This window comes from Bemisia tabaci, chromosome 3 (genome assembly GCF_918797505.1).
Source record: "Bemisia tabaci chromosome 3, PGI_BMITA_v3".
NCBI lineage: Eukaryota > Metazoa > Arthropoda > Insecta > Hemiptera > Aleyrodidae > Bemisia > Bemisia tabaci.
Window position 1 is genome coordinate 5,923,299 of NC_092795.1, and position 23,890 is coordinate 5,947,188.

At 36.0% G+C, this 23,890-nt stretch overlaps 1 protein-coding gene across 7 annotated transcripts in view; it reads right to left on the reverse strand.

Annotated features, from left to right (window-relative positions):
* LOC109030803 (muscle LIM protein 1) overlaps positions 1 to 23,890 on the reverse strand; it is a 61,786-nt gene that overhangs the window by 13,373 nt on the left and 24,523 nt on the right. For 2 of the 7 annotated variants that reach the window (XM_019041955.2, XM_019041958.2), the window contains exons 3-6: positions 23,621 to 23,783; positions 6,863 to 6,986; positions 2,877 to 2,973; positions 1,244 to 1,328 (exon numbers count right to left, since the gene is read on the reverse strand). In XM_019041955.2, the coding sequence (XP_018897500.1) occupies positions 1,244 to 1,328; positions 2,877 to 2,973; positions 6,863 to 6,986; positions 23,621 to 23,783 (469 nt within the window). Of the gene's footprint in view, positions 1 to 52; positions 132 to 1,243; positions 1,329 to 2,876; positions 2,974 to 5,198; positions 5,296 to 6,862; positions 6,987 to 13,980; positions 14,445 to 17,404; positions 17,479 to 23,620; positions 23,784 to 23,890 lie in introns of those variants that run through there. The other 5 variants (XM_019041959.2, XM_019041960.2, XM_019041961.2 and 2 more) reach the window with 5 other exon arrangements.

The following is a 23,890-nucleotide window of genomic DNA, read 5'->3' on the forward strand; positions in this document are numbered from 1 at the left end:
AGAAAAGGTCTAAGGGGGCGAGCAAAAGGGATGATGTGGAATATCACTCTACCTGACTTCAACATCAGTGATATCACAGACAAGGCCATTGGAGCCTATACCTCGAGGTCCGAATCGTTTAGCATAGCACACTAAACAGCAAGGAAACAAGAGGTCAGTTGTCAGATCAAAGTGAAATCATAAATACATACATTATATTGTACAATATCGGCTTTCTGATCCCTTGCATACTGCACCTACTTTAAAAATGTTGAGCATGATGCCTACAAGAAAATCTGTGAAAATTAATCAAACCCGATTTCGAAGTAGAGAGCATATCTATCTCGAAAGAATGAATCACACTGAATACCGTCTATCACTAAATAAAGCCCCTAAACATTTCGTCAATAATTTAATGAGAAAAATTTTCATCACTTAAGCCTAGTGGAAGCATAGCATGCAAGCCACTCCCCTCATTAGAGTGATACGTTGATAGCCTTTGAAAAAAAAAGATGTTTTAAAATTTCCATCTTCATTATTTGAAGAGGATGAATCAATGGCGAGAAAAGAAAAAATGTTAAGCACAGTGACTAGATGTGTCGGTGTCGCAGCATTATTTATTTTAGAAATACACACAAATCTTAAATAATCAAAAATTTAAATGATAATAATGGGGTTAATGAACCGGACAAATTATTTTAAAATTAATTGCTTTCATTCACAATTTTTGCCATGTTCGCAAAAGTAATGGGCCGGTTGCGTTGATCACAGAATCGTGTTTTGATGCATCATTTTTGTAGATTAGCTAAAAAAGTCTGTCCAAACAGCAACTTTCTACGTTGAATATTAACCGACATATCGTCCTTTGCAAAGTCGTGTTTTTGACGTCATCCACCGCGGTAGTGCATAACATGGTATTTATTACCGCGGTGGATGACGTCATAGTCGAGTTTTTCAAGGCACGATATCTCGGTTAATATTCAACGTAGAAAGTTGCTGTTTAAACAGATCTTATTATTTTTAGCTAATCTATAAGTATCAAGCATCAATTCACGATTCTGAGACCAGCGCAACTGGCCCATAGTGATGGACAAAATGGCACCACTCTAATGAGGGTACTCTTTCCGAAGACACAAAATTGAGCGGAAACAGATGGTTGGTAATATAAATGGTAAACACAGCAGCTTTTGGGATATGCGAAGCTCACGCTAGACTTGAAAAAATAAATAGGCTCAAAAGGAGGAAGGTGAGAGAAGGAACATACCCATTATGGATGGGATCACTCTGCAATGCTCCGCCACCCTGGCCATATCCGTATCCTTTAGGCCCAAACCGTTTTCCATAGCAAACTGCATGCAAAGAAACGTGCGTTTACACAGATGACACATCTTAGATCAACGTTGGATATAAAAGATTTTGCCCTTATAGGTAAATTCGATTTTGCGATCATTGATTTACAACACGGCAATTTTTTGCATGACGTAGTAAAACTTATGTTTATTTTTTTTTTGGATCTTGGTGCATCCTGAAAATTGATAGGTGAAAGCTACAGATGTCAGGTGATGACATTTGTATTTTGAGTAAAAGTTGTGAAGCTTAATTTTCTAGCTTCGATAGGTGGCATTCTTCAACTCCCAAAATGGAGAAAACTTTATAGAATTTCAATACTGGATAAAATCGAGATTGCAAAAATTTCCTTTGCCACTCCGGCCTCAATTTTATAGGTAATTTAGAAAAAATTCTTCAAGCTGCGGAAGTTATCTTTTTCTTGAAAAATATGAGTATTTCATCTGTCCTTCAAGTCTTTGACTAGCGCACATTATGCCAAACAGGTACCAAACGAATGGATGCTGGTGATTTTAATGCTTATATTGTTCTATCTTTTAAACTTTGTGTAGTTGTCTAATGATAATATTCCCAATAAGACTAAAGATCATTTTCACTGATAAAACCAAATTTAAAAAATAATATTTTGGGCTCAAATGTCTTCAGGGAAAATTTACTTCCTTACAGTACTTTCAAATAACGCTGCTGTCTTCATAAAATCAGTTCAAACTTTAATAGACGTATAGCTCCACGTACTTTTTTTTTTATAAAAATTCCAACATGTTCTTTCTCAAAATCAAAGGAGATTTACTAGATACCATGGCACTCTGGACCCTTCAATTATATGCTTGAAAAATGGACTTATCAGTCACATTGTTTTCCACATTATGTGGCACCGAATACTATCCAACCTGATCCAATACTTTTTTCTAAAGACACATAGCAAAATCTTTATTTTAAGTATCATTACATTCAGAACACAAAAAAGGGAGTATTTTAAGTATCAAGATAAAACAGGTGGTCATAACATAAGAGAAAACACAGTTTCTCATGCACACCACAACAATAATCTAAGAAATCATGGTGATTTTATAATTGAAATCATTGGCTCGAGACACCAAAAACTTACAAAAATTTTAATTTTTTTCATTGTCAAACCGTGATTCATTCGGAATAAATTTTTAAAAAAATAAAAAATTAATTGAGTCACGATATTCAATTACATGATATGAAGAGCGAATTCCGAAATCCATTTTCCTGATTCAAAAGAGGGGTAATTTCCTCGCCGAAAAAATAATTATCCCGATAGGTACACTGTATCCGTGATCTTCCGTTTTTTCTTTTTCTCAAATAAATTGTGCGAAGTTTATTGGACAAAGACGGCAGGATTTTGGAGTAATCATCCCGAACTTTTTGTGCCCTCTAGCGGATGCTTACAAATTATTAGAGCCTGATCACACTTTAAAACGCACAAGTAATGGCTTTTCTGGTAAGTACCAGTACAGTAATTTTCTAGAATATGTTGAAACATGAACGAGAAGCATAGATGTAAGATGGAGTATCATTTTTACCTTTGCAATAAATGTCTTTATCAGGACCCTCGCAACAATTTACTGAGTCCAACCTCTTCGTACATTCAGCGCACTTGAAACACTCTTTGTGCCAGCCCTAGAACATGCCAGTCAATCGTAAGAGTTTTCTCAAACACAATTTTCTAAATTTTCAATTTTGCACCATTTTCTTAATCGAAAAACCAACGCTCCGTCTACTTTTTACGCTCATGACCCGATTGAAAATTTGACCAATGCGAGGCTCTAAAAGGGAAAGGAAGAAAGAAGAAGAAACATATCCTCCAATAAATATCTGGGACGCTTCGGCTACGTTTTCTACTCATTTTTCAAATTATTTGGCTTTACTGAAAGAATATTTGTTCAAAATTTCCTGGGGTCAATGTAAAAAACATTTTGGACTGATTTTAAACGTCAAAACAGAGTTTTTGAGCCCTCGAATTTGGGTCCTAAGATCAAATTCCTCTGAACTACTGGAATGCATGATTAGAGTTGCGAGAAAAAAAAATTGAGTTCAATTGAATGGAGAGTCCTCTTTCTCACCACTTGTCATGGAATTTGAATATCTTCAGTAATTTTCATCGTCTATTCTAAATTTTTGCAATTAAAATATATGTTGTCCTTTTTTCTTTTTTCCTCTCTTCTTTCAGTAGAAGCACAAAAGCTGGCGTTTGAAAGGTAAACATCACTTTACTAAAGTCCCTTGCAAAACTCATTAGATTTTTGCAATCATTCCTTCTCCTAGCAACTTTGTACCCTTGTAACTCGGAGGGATTGGAAAAAATTATTGATTTTAACCTCTAAAATTGTCCTTTGGAGTTTTTTTTTTTTACGTTAACCTTGGATCGCTAAATGTATGCTTGTATCTGCATGGAGCTCATTTTTTTTAACTCAACTTTGATCTGTTAATCGTTCTAATTTCCGAGTCGAACGAAACTGCCTATAGGTTGCATACTCAGATATTTGAAGGCGATTTTTGCGACAATTTTCTTCATGGATAAATGCATGATTGAAATCGCACAAGTTCTCATAGATGGTCTCAACGACTGTTTTGCGGCTTTACAGTACAAACTCGTCTTCACAAACGAATGAGCGGCGAGTTAGAAGTAAATCAGGGCCTTTACTCGTAGATTTCATTCCAAATGACGATAATCTAGTAATGATAGTAAATAATTGAGTGTGTAATGGATTAATTTTGAACTACGGATGTCAGCGCCTTGCCAGCCGATGGATACAATTATTCGTACTCGATGGATGTCCGTATTGCATATGCAAAACATTGAGGGCATTTTGACTTACTGCAGTAATGAATTTATTTTATATTAATTTGCCTTGGCATTCGATGAATACTGAATGGAGAACAAACTCTACAGCTATTTGTAATTTTTCACGTCTCAAAAGTTCCCAATTTAATTTCGGAAAAACGGTCGTTTGAGAAAAGGGGCAAAAGGGAGGAAGAATTAGAAAGTTCAGGATGGTGAGAGGAAGATAACTATGAAAATAAGATTAGTATTGCACTTGAAAACCACAATATAAATAATTCGCAAGTTTTTTCTCACAAACCCACAGATATATAAAACGCAATCATAAGTGTGCATATTCATCAGTATTTTGGAGTACCAAAAAGTGCTTGAGGGTATAAAGTCCTACCAGACTTCTTGTAAAAATTTGTTAATAAGGATTTATATTTTAAAAATATAGGAAATCGGGTTATTTCTGCATTGAAAGAGGATACTTTTTAATATAGTCAACCTCGAAGGAAGGGATTGCAGTCCCCAAAATCGCTTATGAGAGAGAATTTTGCAGTTGAAAATCAGCTTACTCTCTGTAGAATATAGTCTGAATACAGTTTCTTGACCGGAATGAGTAAAAATAAACCAAGCGACAAATTTGTAACCGGGGACAAGAGTTTTACTTTAGAAAAAAGAAAGTAGAAAAAGTTGACAATTTTGAAAGAAAGAGTTAAAATAATTTTTATTTTTCTGATAGAATCAACGTTAAAAATTAAGTTCAACCCCTATTTTTACATTCAAACCACGTTTTCTCGATCTTAAATTTTTAATTGGAGAAAGTTTCCGATTATTCAAACTCAGAAATACACCAAACTCATTTTTTGCCAACTCATTTCTGCCATCACTCCAATTTTGCCGTGGTTCCTCTTTGCTCAGTTCGGTCTCTTTAATAAGGTCAAGATGCAGGATTAACATGAAGAGCATTCGTAAGAATCAGAATCAAAAGAAGGGCCATCAAAAGGAATGTAACATTAATTTGAACAGAGGGCGCATTCTTCCATGCTGAGAGGAAGAGTTTTCAGCAAGAGTTTACCTCGGCAATAAATCAACCCATCGGGGCCGTCACAATGCAACACTGAGTCAAGTGTTTTGTGACATTGGACGCAATTGAAACAGCCTCTGTGATAGCCCTAAAATAAACCACCATCAGAATATTAACGGAGTTCTTGAAACTCCTTTCTTATTTCTTGCTAAGATGCTGAGCAACTCATGATTTGAAAATCGTCCATGCTTCAATAAAGGACATTTTAATTTTTAGACTCTCATTTATTTGATTAAACTTTTTCACTGAAAAAAGCTTGATTTTTCAATATTGCTTTCACAATTATCTTGTACTTAAATGGATCGTTCACAGTGCAGTGGCGAGGCGTAAATGATCGATTATCGATGTTTCCCTATTTGAAGCTATGCTAAAGGATCGATTATTAATGTGTTCGTTGCGAACGCCCTGTTTATCGACCCTTTTCCATAGGTTTAAATGGTGTGTCAATCGATAAATCGCAAAGCAAGCCACGCCACTGATAGCTGAAAAAGGAGCTGTTTTCTTAGTAAAATCACTGATAATTACAATGAAGTCGCTACAAAATTCTGAAGTTAATTTTTTTTTGCGAATTGCGAAGGAGGTATACAAATCTGTTTTGAAACTTATGGAAATGTTTAGGAGTTACGTTACTTCATGTTCCAAAGAAAAAATAACGCAATACAAAAAGTATGCTTAGTCGCAACTGAAGGCAAGTGATTTCCGAATTGAACAGACTAAGTGTTTTTCAATAGGACGTATGTCTGCCAATCGGAACTATGTGCACCGAGACATGAGCCCTGAGACCCACAAGAATATGCCTATGCATAACAGGGCTCACGTCATGATGCACAAAGTTCCGTTTGGCAGAAATACGTCCAATTGACGCATAAGCGCCACAATTTCGTGAATGGATTATTGCTGTGCATACAAACATGCATCTCACAGCAGAGCGATGCTCTGGAATATCAAATTTTAAAACTTGGGAAAATATTTTGAATATACAGTTTTTGCAAACCGGTCACGATTGAAAAATGCACAGTTTTTCTCGTTTGTTTTTTTTTAAAATAGTGATTGCGGTGCTTACGCACTGAAAAAAAATTCTCGGCGTTTTTACCAAGGTCCGTTGGTACTTTTACCATCTCACTTTTTTTTACCAATTCTTGGTAATTTTACCAAGACAAACTGGTAATCTTACCTAGTAACCGGTATTTGTACTGTTTATTTCAGGTAAGAATACCACTTTTATTGGTAATCATTCCCGGTAACTTTGCCATTTTATCTCGGTAATTCTACCACAGTCGATAAAAAAAAGTGGCGTTTTTACCAAGGTCCAGTAAAATTACCGAGAAAGTTCAATAATTTTACTGAGATTTCTCGGTAAAATTACCAATTCCATAAGTGGTAATTTTACCAAGAAAAAACTGGGATCAAATAGAACCCTGAATTCTTGGTAATTTTACCCTTTTCTTAGTAAATAAACCGAGATTTTTTTTTCAGTGCGTCATTTCGAGAATAGTTGGTGCAATACTGAAACTCTTTGCACACACGGAACCATTGCGAGCAGCCTTCCACAATAGTTTTCAACTATTTTTGATAGGTAAAGGCAGTGAGTAGTGGTCATAAGAAATCAATGACGGGTAAACTGTAAACCAAAATGGGATTGGCAAACTACTTACTCTTCCACGAGCCAACATCTGTTCGGCGGCATAGACGCAACCTCCACAGCGGGGACAGCCTTGTCCTTCTGGTGCCTTTGCAATTGCTCGCACGTTTTGAGCACCACCAGGTTTCCCATTTAACCTATAAAGAGAAAGAAAATCATTAACCGTCAAACCTTTTCAAGTTGAAATTTTCACAACAGGAAGGGGAAAATAAGGTAAAATGGACCATATTGAGGGTTTTCCGGAGAGATTTTAGTATAATTAATTGATGTTAAGTTAGGTTGCATCGTGCTAATGAGTGTTAGTCGAAAAAGTCCTTCAGACAGGACATTTAAAAGGGTTAAAGCCCGAGAGGCCTTGCAATGTTTCAAAGTTTTACCAGACAGCGTTTTATAGTATGAAATGACGTCATTAAGCTTTATTCTGGAAATTTTTATCGAAAATTGAGAATAAAATTCAAAACAACCGGAAAAGGTTAAAAGAGAATTTGCGTTATTTTTGAGGAAATGAACGAATTGTCAAGTGAAACTTAACGACGTCATAACGCCCTGGTCCGGACCATTTACTTTATTTACATTTGTTTCTACCAGAGCCCGTCAAATTTCACTCAAAGGACTCTGGTGGGATATTTGAGCTGTACAAAGATAAACCAAAAGGTTATCTACATTTACCTACTTCTTTTTTTCTCATTCCAAAATTGTTTGGTGCGCGAGAAGATAAAGAATACGATGCAATCATATTTCAGAGACTACTTTTGTCATCATTATTAAATGATCGTAAAAAAAGGAAAATAGCCTTCTTTCAGACAAAGTAATGATTACTCCAAGTTTTTCTTGAAAATTAGACTCTCTTAATCGGATTTCATGTTCACATAATTTTCATGAGATGTTCCAATTTTTTTTATGAAAATGGGGAAAAATTGACTTGGTATTGTTCTTGCAGGGCGTATGTTGGCCTTTTAGATCAATTTATGACGTATACCTCAATTAGCACGTTAACGACGAAGGCTTTAAAACTCTTGAAATTTGAATATAAATGTACAAATCTGTCTCACTGCTCTGTATTTGTTATCATTAACTTTGAAAATACAGGGTCAAGTGAGGAATTTACTTTTACGAGGTGTATTTCCATCAAAGAGCAGTAACATAGTATCTCTTTTAGGACGGAAACTGTGAATTCTCAAACTTAAAAACTTAAAGTAATTATTATCTTTGATTATATATAAGCTACTCTAGAATTTTGGTGCTCCGCAGGTTTAAGTAAACGCATGTTATGGTTATTTTGATTGGGTCTAATACTATTGTTAATGGAAAACCAGTTAATCCTTTCAAATGCATAAGCATTAATAAAGCTAATTTAGTTGCAAATTGAAAAAAGTTTGACTATACTGTACAGTTAGATTCAAATTTCAAAGAATTTTAATATACTGCACAAAGTTAAAGAACTCATTTCTTTGTTACCTAAACTCTATTCTTTCAAGAGATTCTAAAAATCACGAGGTGAATAAATGCATTAGCCATTATAATTATTATCTGAGTTACAGAAATCATTTGCTGTAATTGTAACCATTTTATCTCAGTCTCTTGTATCAGTTTGTCGTTTCCCCCTGAGAAAGAGAAACACGTATTTGGAGCAACTCTCTACTCCATATGGTTTCATTCATGTATGGATGTCTTTAAGTAAGATTACATCAGAAATGTAATTTTTAAATAGAAAAATAACAAGACAAAATTAAGAAATTAAAATGGCGAATTGCTGACAACCAGTTTTCTTTTCCCTTTCATGGCACTGAAAAGCTTCGATACTTGGAAAACCGAAGATTGATGAAATGAAGCAAATTTTGAGACTAAAGTCGTGTGGACAGTTTTTTCTCGTTTTATGCCGATTTTTGGGGGAGCTGAAATTCCATTTTTATACTAAAAATTCATCTTCATCTGTCACTCTGTTAAATTACATAGAGGTGGGGAGGGCATTGTATGTTGGATTTGAAAATTGCCCGATCATTCCTATGTTTGGATACCTAATCATTATAAACCGCCCTGGTAAAAATTGGCAGTAGAATCTGTGTTCCAAAATACCATAGACCTACGGCCGGCTGTAAGATTTCCAATAGCTTCTATAGCCGGCTACACAATTTCTTATAGCCTTTTATAGCCGATGGCGATGAAGCAACTGACAGCCAGGCGATAAAGTGTAGGGCGGCAGCCAGCGCGAAACGCGCATTGGCGCCTACAAACCTAATAAGGATACTTCATGCGTTGCGCAATGCGTGAAGTATCCCAGTAGGTTGGTAGGCGCCAGTGCGTCGCCGCTCCGCTTTGTGTTAGGCTCTAATATTAAATTAGTCAGCGTTATTCAACTCATGATTTTGAAATGTTTGCACATCCTGTATGGATTATTCTCGTTTTAATTAATGAAAAAAAAAAATATGTATTAAAGGAAAATATAGCGTGTGTTTTGTAAATATTAAGGTGGTTCCGCATCAAACTTAATGATTTCCAAAGCACACGAATTTCTACACAATTTCTTATAGCCTTTTATAATCGATGGCACAAAAGCAACAGCCAGGCGATAAAGTGTAAAGCCCGGCTATAGGAACTATAGCCAGGCTGCATAATTTTTTATCGCTTCGTATAGCCCGGCCGTATGATTTTCTCCGCATTCTACAGCCAGCTATATGATTTTCTGTAGCCTTTTTTAGCCGGTTATAAGAATTCCTATGGTATTTTGAAACGTAGCTCATATCGCCAATTTTTACCAGGGCGCCGCCTCAAATACAAAACTCATAAAAAAAAGGAGAGAGAAAATAAGAAAGATCCAAACCCTAGAAAGAACCAAATAAATTATTTGCGATTTATTCTTTAAATACTCTTCTGAAATTGAAAAACATTTAATTCCTATTATTTTCAAATCAACTGAACTTAGATCGCGGATATCGGTATATTATTATTTTCAAATCTAGCTTTGCTTAAAATTCTAGACGTGCGACAATCAATAATGGTGCTTTCTATGTTAGTATATATTGCTCTCTGTAATGTAAGCCTAAATTGACATGTTGTGCCTGGCCTGAGAATCACTGCAATTTAACCTTACGGTGAGCAGCTCAAATTACTTCCAATCAAAACATTTTACTGAACTTCTGATGCTTCCATTAGTTCACAAGTTTAATAGCGTGGCTCCCAAGGAAAGAATCCTGTATTCGCCTTTACAAAATTTCTAATTGACAAAACTTAGGCCACATTCATTGGGTGATATTTTTGACTTTATCTCATAACTTGAAACGATATCCACTGAAGAATAATCTATGTCCTCAAAAACTGAATCGTGTCACGGACCCATCTGCCTAGCTCGGACTTGCGGGCCGAATAATTTAATGTGAATAATTTTTCATGTGAGCTCTAATATTTGTCTCTCTTAGTTTCCGCAGGGATATCAAAAGTATCAAAAACACGAAATAAGCGGTGTTGCTCCCATTATATATAATAAGGAAAAACAATTTCATCGTTCACCATTCATTTCATCAAATGAGGTGCTTCTTCTCTTAATCGTAACCACAAAAATAAAAATAATACGAAATAGAATCATCCGCTAATTTCCGTGGCTATTTTTTTATTTCAGGGTTTGCAAATTAGGAATTCTACCCGCAACTCTTCGTGGGCTAGCTGATGACGTGCTGATACAATTTCGATACAAAGTCAAGGGTGTAATCATGAATAATAGATTCCGAACCTGCATGGAACTAATTAAAATTTGCGCTCAGTTCATCACGATTGGATTAGGCCATTAAATGAAAATCCCTTTAATGTGAAGCAATTTAGCAACATAAACTGAGTAGCAGAGCTCACTTCTTCGTTTTTAATTTTTATCTACTTTCCATTGCTTAACATTTCAAGGGAATATCAAAGGGGATTTGCATTGACACAATTATGCCAACTGCATAAATAGGTAGCAGTTCGTAATCTTGGACTTTTTTTTACCAGTTTTGACGTGACATTCCGAAACGAGGAACCATAGTAAAGTAGAATCGAAGTTCAATTTTTACGGAATACAAATTAACATATTTTATTCATGAATATAAAAAGTATTACTTTCTGTAAACGAAAGTTGTAGTTTCCCGAAGTGAGGTGCGTGATACGGTGGTCCAATCATCGATCCGCACTGTTCAAGTGTTCACGTGTCCTTGAATTTTTTACGCGATTGCGTGCACATATTTATTTATTTTATTTTTTTTTTTTTTTCACTCGTGTAGTTTTGAATTAGATGTTGATTGAGGAAAAGACAAAATTTGAAAGCGAACAAACCCAAAGCAACTTTGTACAAAAAATCAAAAACTTAGAAGCAGAGCAGTCTGAGAGAGAGAGAAAGAGGTAGAGGAGGAAGAATGAAAAAAACAAGTCTTATGAGCGAGTGATTTTAGAGGCTACTACTATGGCAAATTTCAACAGAGGGAATTGCAATCAGAATAATACGTTAACCAGTGGCGTGGCGTGAATGATCGATTATCGATATTTCTCCATTTGAAGCTATGGTAAAGAATCGATTATCAAGGTGATCGTTGCGAACACCCTGTCATTTGATCCTTTTCCTTAAGTTTTAATGACGGATCTATCGACGTACCGCAAATCACGCCATGCCACTGACACTAACCACGAAGAGTGGAGCATAAAAACCGGAAATTTTATACGATGAACCTTGAGACAAAATTCAAAAGTTATGGGAAATATATTTCAAGAGTCGAGAATCACGGTGTTTTGTATCCAAGAACACAATTAACATAATATAATACGAGCTTTGAATTACAAGAATTTGTGAACAATATTTTAGTCTGTCTGAACGACTTGTGGATGGCGAAACCCGGAACTCATGTTTCTCAGTTTGCGACGTTGCAAAATCTCAGTTTATGATTAAAAATCAACAAATTTCTTTGAAAATGACCGTGATCTTTTTTCTTTCCTCGGTGAACTATTTGTGAAAATTTTGAGCGGCACGACTGGCTTATTGATATTTGAAAAATTAAAATAAGGGCGGGAGTTTTGAAACACCGGAACCAAGTTTAGAGAATTCAGCCATCGTTATATTTTTCGACTCCGGTATTCTAATGTGCTCGAGGTCCGATTTGGGAGACTTGAAACAAGTATGCATGGATCAAAGACAGGTCATTAAACCGCTTGTCTTTCATCAACTTTTGCTATAAATGTTGAAAATCGAAGAATTTCTGAAATTTGGATTTTAATCTTCTTCTCAGTTGGGGCAGTGCGCGATGCATTCTGTCGTTTTGAAGGAGGAATTCGCATGCGCCAGAACCTCCGAATTTTTAACACGCGTAAAATTTTCGTGATAAATTCTTAGGATATGAAGTTCGCGCACAATCCTATACATCCATCCATTTAAAATCCCGACGATTCCTATATCTTCAATGAATGATCGATCATTCTGTATTATTCTGATTGTATCTTTCTGTGCTTCAAGCAAGCGATAAGCGTGACTATGTAAGCGGAGGTTAGAGCCATTCCAATTGAGGATTCGTAAGGTTCTCACCATTCAACTTAAAGGCAAAGGTCGCCGACTGTGGGAATACTTCCTCGAACAGGGTCGAAAAAAAGGTTTTCCTGGAGCTGATTTCTTGTCACGGCACTTAGCTGCAGACGCTCATCGTGCCTGCCCTAAAAAATTTTACGTCCGACTTTTTTCCCTTTTAGACGAGACAGACTTTTAAAAGCCTTGGTGAGTTCACGCGTGGTAAGTCCCCTTATGCCCTGAGGATATGATTACTGCCTTTTTACTGAGATTTCACTTCTTTTTTGACAAAAATTACTCAAAAAATACAAATGTATAGGTGTATCAAGAGGATAGAAAGAGAAACTCGGTACAAAAGTATTACGACTGCCATTCAGGGTTCCTTTTCTCACACATCATACATTTCGATCGCGGATGTCTTCAGACGGATATGTTCAGCGATTTAAGAAATGAACCATTGAACGGCAGTGATCCGAAAAATTACTCTCTTAAATTCAAATTTCTCAAATCGTATGCTCTTTCAGTAAATCCCCTTTAAGCCACCCCTAAAATTTGAGTTCTTTTTAAGGTCTCTCGAATAAACTTGTATAGAGTCCGAAAATACAAATTAGGTCGGGAATACTAATATAAATGTATGTCTATTATGTTAGAAAAGTAAGTAAAAAACCGTTCATGTTTTTTCCCATTTCTCTAAATTCTCATTTTTGAAAATAAATCCGTTCATGTTTTCTTCCATTTCTCTAAATTCTCATTTTTGAAAATAAGGAAATGGTCTGGTGAAGGATTGAAAAATTTAGGAATTCCATGGTTTTTGTCGTAGATTCTTTACTCATCGCATACATCGCATATTATAGTTGTGCTTAGTTTCAAAAGAAAATTACGGAGGGAGCGTAAATAAATGAATAAAAAAGGAGTGCGAGGCATCGTATAGCACCAGTAAAAAAAAGAATGTAATAAAAAGGGGAGGTCAAATGTAATATAAAGTGAATCGAAATAGGAAGAAAAATGAATATTAATGGTTGATGACAATGAGACTGTGCTCTTTGCAACATTGCATGTGTAATGTGCCAACTACTTATGATAATACTACTACTAAATCCCTAAAATTTATTTCCAACTTATGAGAACCTCATTTTGTAGTTCACGAGAAAACAACCATGTGCCAATATTTCGATGCGTGCCACATGAATGGTGCCACATGAAGAGAGCTTGATAATATTCAAAAATTATTAATTTGAAACGTATTCAATCTAATTGTGTTCCAGTATCTGCCAGAAATATGTAAGATCATGATAAAGACTTTCATTGAATTTAAGGAAATTTAACTTTAATTTATGCCATCTTGTAACTTTAACTTATGCCATCTTGAGGTAAATTGATAACTTTGATATAACATTTGATAACTTACAATTAACTGTAAAATGTATGCCACGCGTAGGTTATCATGTGGCAGAAATAAAAGTATGGATTATTATGTCACAAATCCCCGGTCGGTTCTTTCTATCGACCAATTGCCGGTAGAACTCAATGTAAAATACCTAATTTTTTTTTTTAAAAAATCTCATAAAAAAAAAAAAAAATTGACGAAACGTTCAAAAGCTAAAAAATCAAAAACATTTCTGGGTTTGAAAATGTTTTATTTCCTTTAGAAGAAAAAGAACAAGTTTATTTTAATTTAAAAATAAATAAAAACGAAGAATGAGTAAATAGTTGATTAGCACGCGATTTTTACAACTAAGTATTATCATAACACAAATAAGTCCCTCCGCCAATCTCACTAGAACTTAGTGGAAACGTACAACAGAGCTTTAACGATTAATTGAACTAAAGTATCGAAAATCTAACGCACTGTTCTCAAATGATTTGAAAATTGCTGACTTTGTAAGAAGATACTGTTCCAGGGTTCGTGCGAAGGAGGTAGCAGTGCGTGTTTGGAGGAAAACGAATAAGAGGGCTCGTAAAAATAAAAATAAAAAAATAAGAAAAAGGAATTCAACGATGTTTTGAGACAACAGGCATTGAAGATTCTTGAATGTTGGATGCAATGGATGACTTGTCCCCATGGGTGACAAATTATTGACTATAAGGGACAAAAAAAGGGAAACAAAAACAGTCAAAAATGAGCTCGAATAGGGATACATGCTATAATACTAAGGGATGTGAATATGAAACTAAAAGATTCCTATGTTCTCCCCCACACCAAAAAAAACTTTCAGTTCAAACCGAAATACTCAGTTTGAACAGCTAAAGAATTTTGCTAGCGATACCTGGGAAGTTAGTTTGTATAATCAGAATATTTGCTTCTCATGACAACGGAAACACATTACGTAGATATTACAGATATTACAGATTATTATAAGTAGGGGACATTAGGAACTAAGTACCACTTGATATTGCACCGGACTTTCATGAAAACTAGAACGCTGGTAAAAAATTAAAACAAGTAAGCAATCCGTCTGCAAAAATGTATCAAAAACACTTTTAGAGCAGGCGAGAGGAATAAAAAACAGAGTAAAAATATTACGTAAAAAATTAAAAACGATAAGTCGGAAGAAAAATAAAACCCAAACTTGCGATCCTAACCGTATTGCCTTTAGACATTTTTTTCTGCTAGAGTTGAATGACATTACATCCAAGCCTACTTTTTTTTAGTCATCTATCTCAATTATCATGATTTTCTTTTTTATCAGTAATGTATCATCCTTAAATTTTACTTTGTACTGAATTTTGTTCCGAAGGATTCATTTGATGCAGGATGACAAAAAATAAAAACACAAAGGCTAGAGGTGCCTTCATTTTTAAGACATACTTCCCATTTCATCCCGCAGTTAATTTTTGGTTTTTTTTTTACATGACCAATTCGAACCCATCTTACAGTGAACAGCTTCACCACTTCCCTGAAAGGTCTGAAAAATTAGATTATACTGGGATGTTGTGAAAGTTTTTCGAGAATATTTTTTGGCCTTAACTTTGGCAGCTTTTCAAAAGTTGTGATCAACAAAAATTCAAAATTGGCACCCTGCTGTTCGATTAGCAAACTTGTAATTGTGCAGCTCCAAAAACATGTAACGTCTAAATATTTCATTTGTTCGTCCCTCCATGTAGGATTAAATTTTGGAGGGGGGAGGGGAGGCACGTAACATCGAGATTTTCATTTTTTTTTTAGTCTGACTGGATGGATAGGCTAGCAATTCGTAGTCTCCCATCACATAAATTCCAAAATTTTTTATCTGTTTGGCGTGTAATGACTTTTGATTAGAGTTTCGACTATATTATTCACGACGGTAATGTTCTATTTTGAGCTTGTAAAATCTAGGCTGAATCACTTTCAGGCAATCCAGATTCGAGTTCAAGGACGTAAAAGCGCAAATTTGAGCAAATCATGTAACGGCCCAGCAAATTTGCCAACATGGTAAAAGACAGCGATGCTGAAAATACTTTGGGAATCAGCGACATTTAAAAGCTTTTACGGGCACATGCAAATACTAAATGCATCTATCTCTACAGAGGGTAACATCTCAGTAACGAATAAAAAAGGCAAGTGAAAGGCGAAAGACAAGAAAAGATGTGAGTCACGATATTTTTAGTGAGAAGACTCAATATGATTTCTCTCGTATCGTTCTGCATAACTTATGTTCATTGAAATACGAATGGTGAAAGGGAATAATGTTCGTTTATTTAATTAAGTATACTTTAAATGAAAACCAAGCTACCGACTAAATGAAAATTCAACGTTTTCTTCCGACTTACGATTTTTATGGGAAACCAGCCTATCTAGTTTTCAAAATTGTCCCTAACAGATAGCCTTCATGCCTAAATGGCATTTCAACACCTCTCTCAATAATACGATTATTTTTCCGTGACTAGGCCTCTTTTCTCATAAATAGTTAAATCCTTTATAACGCAAAATTTGGTATGAGTTAAAACACAGGGATCCTTTAGTTCAGCTATATAGTTGTAACTATTTACAGGAACTCAACGAATCATAGATACTTTTCGTTATATCTTGGTAGTGTTTGCGGTAAGCTAGTCAGGCAGTTTGAAACCAGAAGAGGGTCCACCATCTGAATTCTTGCATTAACTTTCAATGGAAGAATAAGGATGGTAGATCTTCCATGGCACTTTAATATAAGTCAATTACCATTTTAAAATTCATAAACCAGTCTAATTATGCGACTGCTCTGAAATATCATTAGCAAATCAGTAAGTAAATCTGAACTTCAAGTAGCGGAGCATGCTTTTCGGTATATCGATTTATCTGCGGTTTAAACCTATGGAAAAGGATCGATAAACATGGTGTTCGCAATGCTCACCTTAATAATCGATTGTTTACCAAAGTTTTAAATGGGAAAAATCGATAATCAATCATTCACGCTTCGCCACTGTGAGCACCAATTCTGGAGAAAGAACTTGGTGTGGCTTTGCAAAAAATGAAGACATAATTTGTCGCATGTTTAATGCTCTGACTGCCGGTAGGTAGTTTAGAAATTCAGCTCATAGCTTAAATGGCGTTACTAATGAAATTTAAACGCCGTCATATTTTCATACAACCAAGGGTACATTCCAAGATTTAAAGTTCATACATAAATCGTCCCCTAGCGACTAAAATTAATTTGTTGTGGTTATTTGGGTAAGACAGGGCATATAAAGTGGAAACACAAAGAGGGAAAATTGTTTCAATTCAAAACAATCAAGGGTAAAAATAGCTAACGCAAAATATGGGTAGATAGCAAACATTCAAGATTGTGCAATTGGTGCATGATTTGCTCATTCAGCTGGGGCACGCAAATACATGCGCATAAATCATCACGAATCGCCTATTCACAATTGATGAAAACTATGTGGAAAACGTTTAAATAGATGGTGATAGTCGTCACTTGATTTTGATAATTAATTCAAACAGTATTTACCTAAATATATCCTGGGGGGGGGGGGGGACATTTCATGGGAATTACAAGAACTTTCTGTAACTTTTTCTATATTTGTTTTTTTTTGTGTTTGACAGGTGCGTTAGTAACTCGATGTCCATATAATACTTACACGGGTTTTAAAACAATCCATAAGTTGTGATTGGGCAAGATGGGACTGTGTGTCGCGGCCATGTTCAGTAGATACTAAAAAAAGAAAGATACCGAAGAGTGACCTTTGTGTTCTGCAAATTTTACGCTTTCGAGTTTTGCACTCTCTAAAACACCAATCCAGCTTGAGTCCCTCGCAGCTTTTGATCAACCGCGGGACTTTTTTTTAGGGTAAAATAAAAAATTTCCCCGAGAAAAAGTTTATCAACGATCCTATCCTACGCTCGCTGTTGCCAGAGATGCAAAATTGTATGAAACTTTATCAAATGAAAATTTATGATTTAATTTTGTCAAATTTTGTGCAATTTCATGAAATTGTTTGAACCTGCTAAGAAATCTTTAGATCACGAAACGCATAGAAATATTGAAATCTTAATTTTGAAATTTAAAAAAAAAAAAAAAAAAAAAAAAAAAAAAAAAACAATACAGTTTCAGTCAAAGTCCGCAGTTTCCTAGTGACTTTAGAATTTAGTGATTGATTAGAATTTAGTGTCGCAGGTTGCGTACGGACCCCTGAAAATTTGTTAAAATTCCGTGGAAAATAAAATTTCACTTTTAATTTCTTCGTGAAATCTAATTTTGCATCTATGTTGAACCGAATTAAAAGTGGACATAAAGTGCCTACAAGAAAATAAAATATACATCCGTTTTACTGCTCTCAACTGCTAGTGATCCCTGTACGAGTGAGATCTATAGTGAAAGTTGGAAAACGCCAGTTTTAGTCTGTTACGGCAAGAATTTCTTGCGGCGGTGCATTTGTCCAAACATGAAATAGCAAAACTTAGAGCGGAACTTGAACTTGCGACGTTGCAATCGAGCAAACGTGTTTTTTTTACTCCAAGTACCCATCAATGAACATGATGTGACTTATTCATGGTGTTTCGTCGCTCCTCTGACGAAAAGACTTATCTCAGTTTTCTCGTGAGCTCTGTTCTCCGTATAAATCTATGCTTTCCGCGGCTCATGTTGAAATAGAGATACGCTCTCGCTTCAGAAGAGAAACGTGATTTCCTATTAAAAATCTTGCCCGAAATTTTTAGTTTTATCCAAAATCATGTATACCTACCGTAAAAAAATGATTTAAAGATAAAAATCTCCGAAGATTCCAACTCTTGGGGGCTTGGTTCTGTGTGCGTGAAGTGTTAATGGTTGGTTGGAATAGTTTTATTGAGTTATTTACGAAATATATTTTACTGAGCGCAGAAACTTACGTGTGAGGTAAACCGCTCTATCGTGCCAGTTCTTTTTGATATCGCTAAATATCTGAAAAACTCCTTTGAAATACTGATCGAAGAATATGACGAGATGAAAACAACCGTTTGTGGTACGACAAAAGGCCGTGCTATTTTGAATCCGCAAATTTCTGAATCGGTGAATAGGTGCTTTTTGTCAAAACTTTAAGACCGTCGATACGATTGATAGCACGAACCATTCATTCCCCTATTTTTAAAATTTCAAACTAAGTATTTCGTACGTATTCCAAAGGCAATTTCTAGTTTTTTTATTAAAAAGGGAACCACTGTGGTGCGTTGTCATAAAAATCATATGAGGTGGAATTTTAGAACACTACCATAAGCTTAGGGCAGAGCATCGTTTAACGACGTATTCCGTCCTTTTGAGATCTCTCAAACTGGATTGAGTTTTCAGGGCGAATGCATGCCAATGTGTATGCGAATGCGGTTGGTTTTGTCACACAATTGGAAGAGAAGCCCATGTTTCGAGTGCAAAGACTCAAAGGCAGTCGTTACTTGTGAGATGGGCCAGGCGCAGTGTAAGCGATGCTGATTAAGGTGTTATTTCGGTGAGAAATTGTTATGCTGATGCTGAAATTGCTGATCGAAAGTGACAGATGATCGCCATGGAAATCAATAAAAAAAGACACTAAGGGTCCCTAGGCTCTATTCTTTAAATGCCGATGCTCATAATACCATGAATCAAGGTAATAAATGGCGATCGTTGATATGAAGATGTAGCTTGTCAGTGCGGTGTACCCGTCCCACGTATAATGAATCAATCAGTGGCGTGGCGTGCTCTGCGATAAATTGATTGATCTGCCTTTTAAACCCATGGAAAAGGATCGAAAGATAGGGTGTTCGCAAGAAACACCTTAATAATCGATTCTTGACCATAGCTTCAAATGGGGAAATATCGATAATCGATCATTCTCACTTCGCCACTGAAATCAATGGATGGTCATTAATGTGTACGTGCATTAAACACGTACAGATAAATATATTAAAAGTGAATTCTAAAACTTTATCCCAGGTGAAAGAAACATTGAAACGGCTCACTCCTGATCACCGATTAAAGTAGCAAGGGGTTCTTTCTCTCTTTTTCCTGTCTACTTATGTGATTTTGAAAAGGGGAAAAAATGTCACTGAGGTTTAGTAACGCTTGAATCGATGGTGTATTTATAACCTTCTATCTGCGTTTAACTCAAGCGAAAATTTTGAAAATTTCTTTCTGCTTGTTCCATATCCATATGTCTCACTGCCATCGATGTTTCATTCATTTAAAATGAAGGTTCAGAAAAAAACATTTTCAGGTCATTCGATGAGCGTGTATTTGGACTTCATTTTTCACTCGTGGTGCAACAAATCATCTGTCCTCGATCAGGAGTTATCGTGAAATCGCACTTTTAAACCGTTTATGTGAAAGAGCTAGGAGGTTATAGGCAATGGAACACTGTGCGAAGGAAGCAAGGCCTTTTTTAAAAAGGAAATAATGTAAACTTTAATAGGAGCGTGTAAGTATTACGCGGTATTGAGTGTTGACCTTATTGGAAACACTTTTTAAACACGGATTAAATAATTAACTCAAGTTTAATTTAGCCACAGAGAAATTTTTACGTAAAATAAAATGTCTTTGAAACTGAGGGAATCGTTGTTAATTACATGTCGAGACAGAATTAATTATCATTGTGACAGGGTGAAAACTTGACGGAATTATTCTGCCGTACTAAGGTAAAACTCCGTTAAAGCATGCAAGAGTTGCCAAACTTCCTCCGATAAAATGTTCATTTTTTAGGATCAAAATGAATATTTTTCATTGGAATTTTTAGTTACTGTAAAATAAATTACGAATGAAATTCTGTAAAAAAAATCGTGAGAAAAATATCCACAGAGTTTCCAGCTAACTCGCATTTTATCGAAAGAAATTTTGCAACGCCTATAGGCGTATTTCCTTCGCAGCACGGCAGTATTAATGAAAAATCATGCTATGGCGATTGTCAGAAGTTTCGCCATTTCAATTTTAGGTTTTGCAAATTTTAATTTTAATCTGCACTAAGAGGCGTTTAAATGCAGCTATCCCTATAGACACCTTGTCTCAATTTGTAAAAGTGTCCATAGCGGGGAAAAATTCAGATTGAGGTATACGAGCAGGTTCCCTGGTAAAAATTGGCGATAAGAGCTGCGTTTCAAAATACCATAGGAATTCTTATAGCCGGCTAAAGAGGGCTACAGAAAATCATATAGCTGGCTGAAGAATGAGGAGAAAATCATACGGCCGGACTGTACGAAGCGATAAAAAATTATGCAGCCGGGCTATAGTTCCTGTAGCCGGGCTTTACGTTTTATCGCCTGGCTGTTGCTTTTTCACCATCGATTATAAAAGGCTATAAGAAATTGTGTAGAAATTCGTGTGCTTTGGAAATCATTAAGTTCGATACGGAACCACCTTAATATTTACAAAACACACATTATATTTTCCTTTAATGCATATTTTTTTTCATCAATTAAAATGAGAATAATCCATACAGGATGTGCAAACATTTCAAAATCATGAGCTGAATAACGCTGACTCCGCCAGATTAAATATTAGAGCCTAACTCAAAGCGGAGCGGCGACGCACTGGCGCCTACAAACCTAACAGGGATACTTCACGCATTGCGCAACGCGTGAAGTATCCCTGTTAGGTTTGTAGGCGCCGCAGCGTGCCGCGGCGCTTGAAGCAACTATTTCACACCAGAGGTATTGCACAGTATCATACGAAACCGAAGGCGCTCTAATATATTAGGAATGGCAGGCATCTATCAAAAGTACGGAGCTTTCTCCGCAAATTAAATCAAGATACTACGGTCCAAAAAGAGAGCAGTATTCCAAAAACTCACTAACATAAGTCCTAGCATCCGTAATTAGTAACATTTAGCATACACTTTATCGCCTGGCTGTTGCTTAATCACCATCGGCGATAAAAAGGCGATAAGAAATTGTGTAGCCGGCTATAGAAGCTATTGGAAATCTTACAGCCGGCTGTAGGTCTATGGTATTTTGGAACACAGATTCTATTGCCAATTTTTACCAGGGTTATCACAAAGAAGGATGAAAATGGAGCAATCTTTTGACAGGAAGCAAAGAATCTATCATGACAGTATTCTCAGATACAACGGATGTGTACGAGTATACTTAGATGGTCATTTAGCACACAGGGTGCTAACTAAATATGCGGCTATTTCAGCGGGCGACATTAGTTTTCCAGCATCTTGCATGCACTAATTGTAGCCAGGAAACCTATCATAATAGACGATCTTGCCAAACATTGCCATTTCTTGTCATAACATGCTCGCTTACAACTCCCTTGTTGCCTATGATTCTTGCTCAATGAGCAATTTTTGATGAAATGCATGTGAGGTATCTTGCACTGCACGAGGGAACACAAAACAATCTCCTTTAAAGACCCATAAATGAGTTATGTGTATAAAATGGCCATAACGGTTTTTCCCATGAATTAAATAATCTGAAAAAAGGATGATACTCATATTCCCGTAATATTTTTCTAAAAGCACGTTACCATTCGTTTTTTTTTTTTTTGTTTGTGTGTTTTTTTTTTTTTTTTGTCGCACTAGGTGGTTTTAAAATTTCCAAGGAGACACCCAAATCCGCAGAAACGTTTTGCCTAACAACGAAACTGCACAAGAAAAATTTGGAAAAAAATTTGGATGAGCTTAGTGAAACTAGAAAAATTATTATTGAATTACGATTCGTAATTGATGAACGTGTATTTTTAAGAAATGATCAATTAGCCACATTATTAGAAAAAAATGTTGATGAGTGATTATGTTGTATTAACTTTTAGGAATGAGATGAATTGGTTTTGAGGAAATTCTTAGTATAAACTGCAAATATTGAGCATGCGCAAGATAGCCCACGAAAAGTGAACTAATGTTTGAAGCACTCTAAACATAAGTGTATATGTTGTAGACATTATTCCAATTGTAACATCTGCAACTGAATAGGGACGAATAAGCTGAATAAGAAAACTCAGTTGTCAGCACTTCAGCCCTTCTTGAATAATTCAAAAACAGAAAAACAAATCCATACTGCCACTTTCCTGTCCTGCTTTACGTGAATTGCTTCATAGTAAACAAACTATCAAAATGACAATGGTTCCAACATGATCCGACGAAAATAAGGGTTACAATTTCATAGGATGCCTCTAGTAGTGTTTTAGTGTGCGGAGCTTTCGAAAGACATCTTATCGAGAAGAGAATTCCAAGATGTGTTAGGTTTCTCTCCAGTCTCCTAGATGAAAAGTGCCATTTAATGCGTCACACGTATGCGACAACACACACTTTAACAATTCTTAAGGAAACTCAAATTATAAGATTGAATCAAAATGTGTACTTTTAGGAGGACAGCTGATTCCTCAATTGTGACAATGGTAGATATCTACAGTGGTACAGTGATGAGAAAAATATTGAAATGAATTGGGTAAGTGTGACTGTGGTAAAAGCACTACGATTAAGATTCCTTGATTTTTTGTCTCACAATACGAAGAGACGGCAATTCACATTACAACGAAACTTCCATTCAAGTGGCCCACTAAACTTCTCGGTGAAAAACACTTAACTTTAGTACAGTTAACTAAAGCTGTTGGTAAAAAATATGGGTCTAAATGCACCACTGGATGAGGGGCAAATTTTAGCATTATGATAAGTGATCTATTTCTGTCTTTTATGTGGCATAAAAATCGTCGACGTCTCTATAAGTTTGTCGTATACACGTGACCTCACATGAGACCCTCTATTAGGCTCCCCTTGCTTAAAAATCGCGATGCTCAGGTCTCCCTCAGACTTGACAGGAGGATCCGCGGTAGCAGAGAGTAGGTACTCAACTTGGACGAGATTAGTGGCGAGGAAGAGAAATGCTGGTTAGTGGAAAAGAATTGGTGGACTTACGCGGTGTTTCCTAAGTGTTCACCGGTGTCCATGCTTAAGCATCCAGCACCACCGCCGAAACCGTATCCCTTGGGTCCGAATTTGCGGGCGTGGCAGTTCTTGCAGTACAGCTCACCTTCGTGTTCTGTGCAGTTAGTGGAGTCTAGGAATTTGTTGCACAGACCTGAAACGAACGCACGTGAAAAAATCATCTCGCCAAATCTATTTTATGAAAAAAAAACAATTGAATGGAAAACTACAAAAATCAAACCTCAATCGAATTGTTAAGAA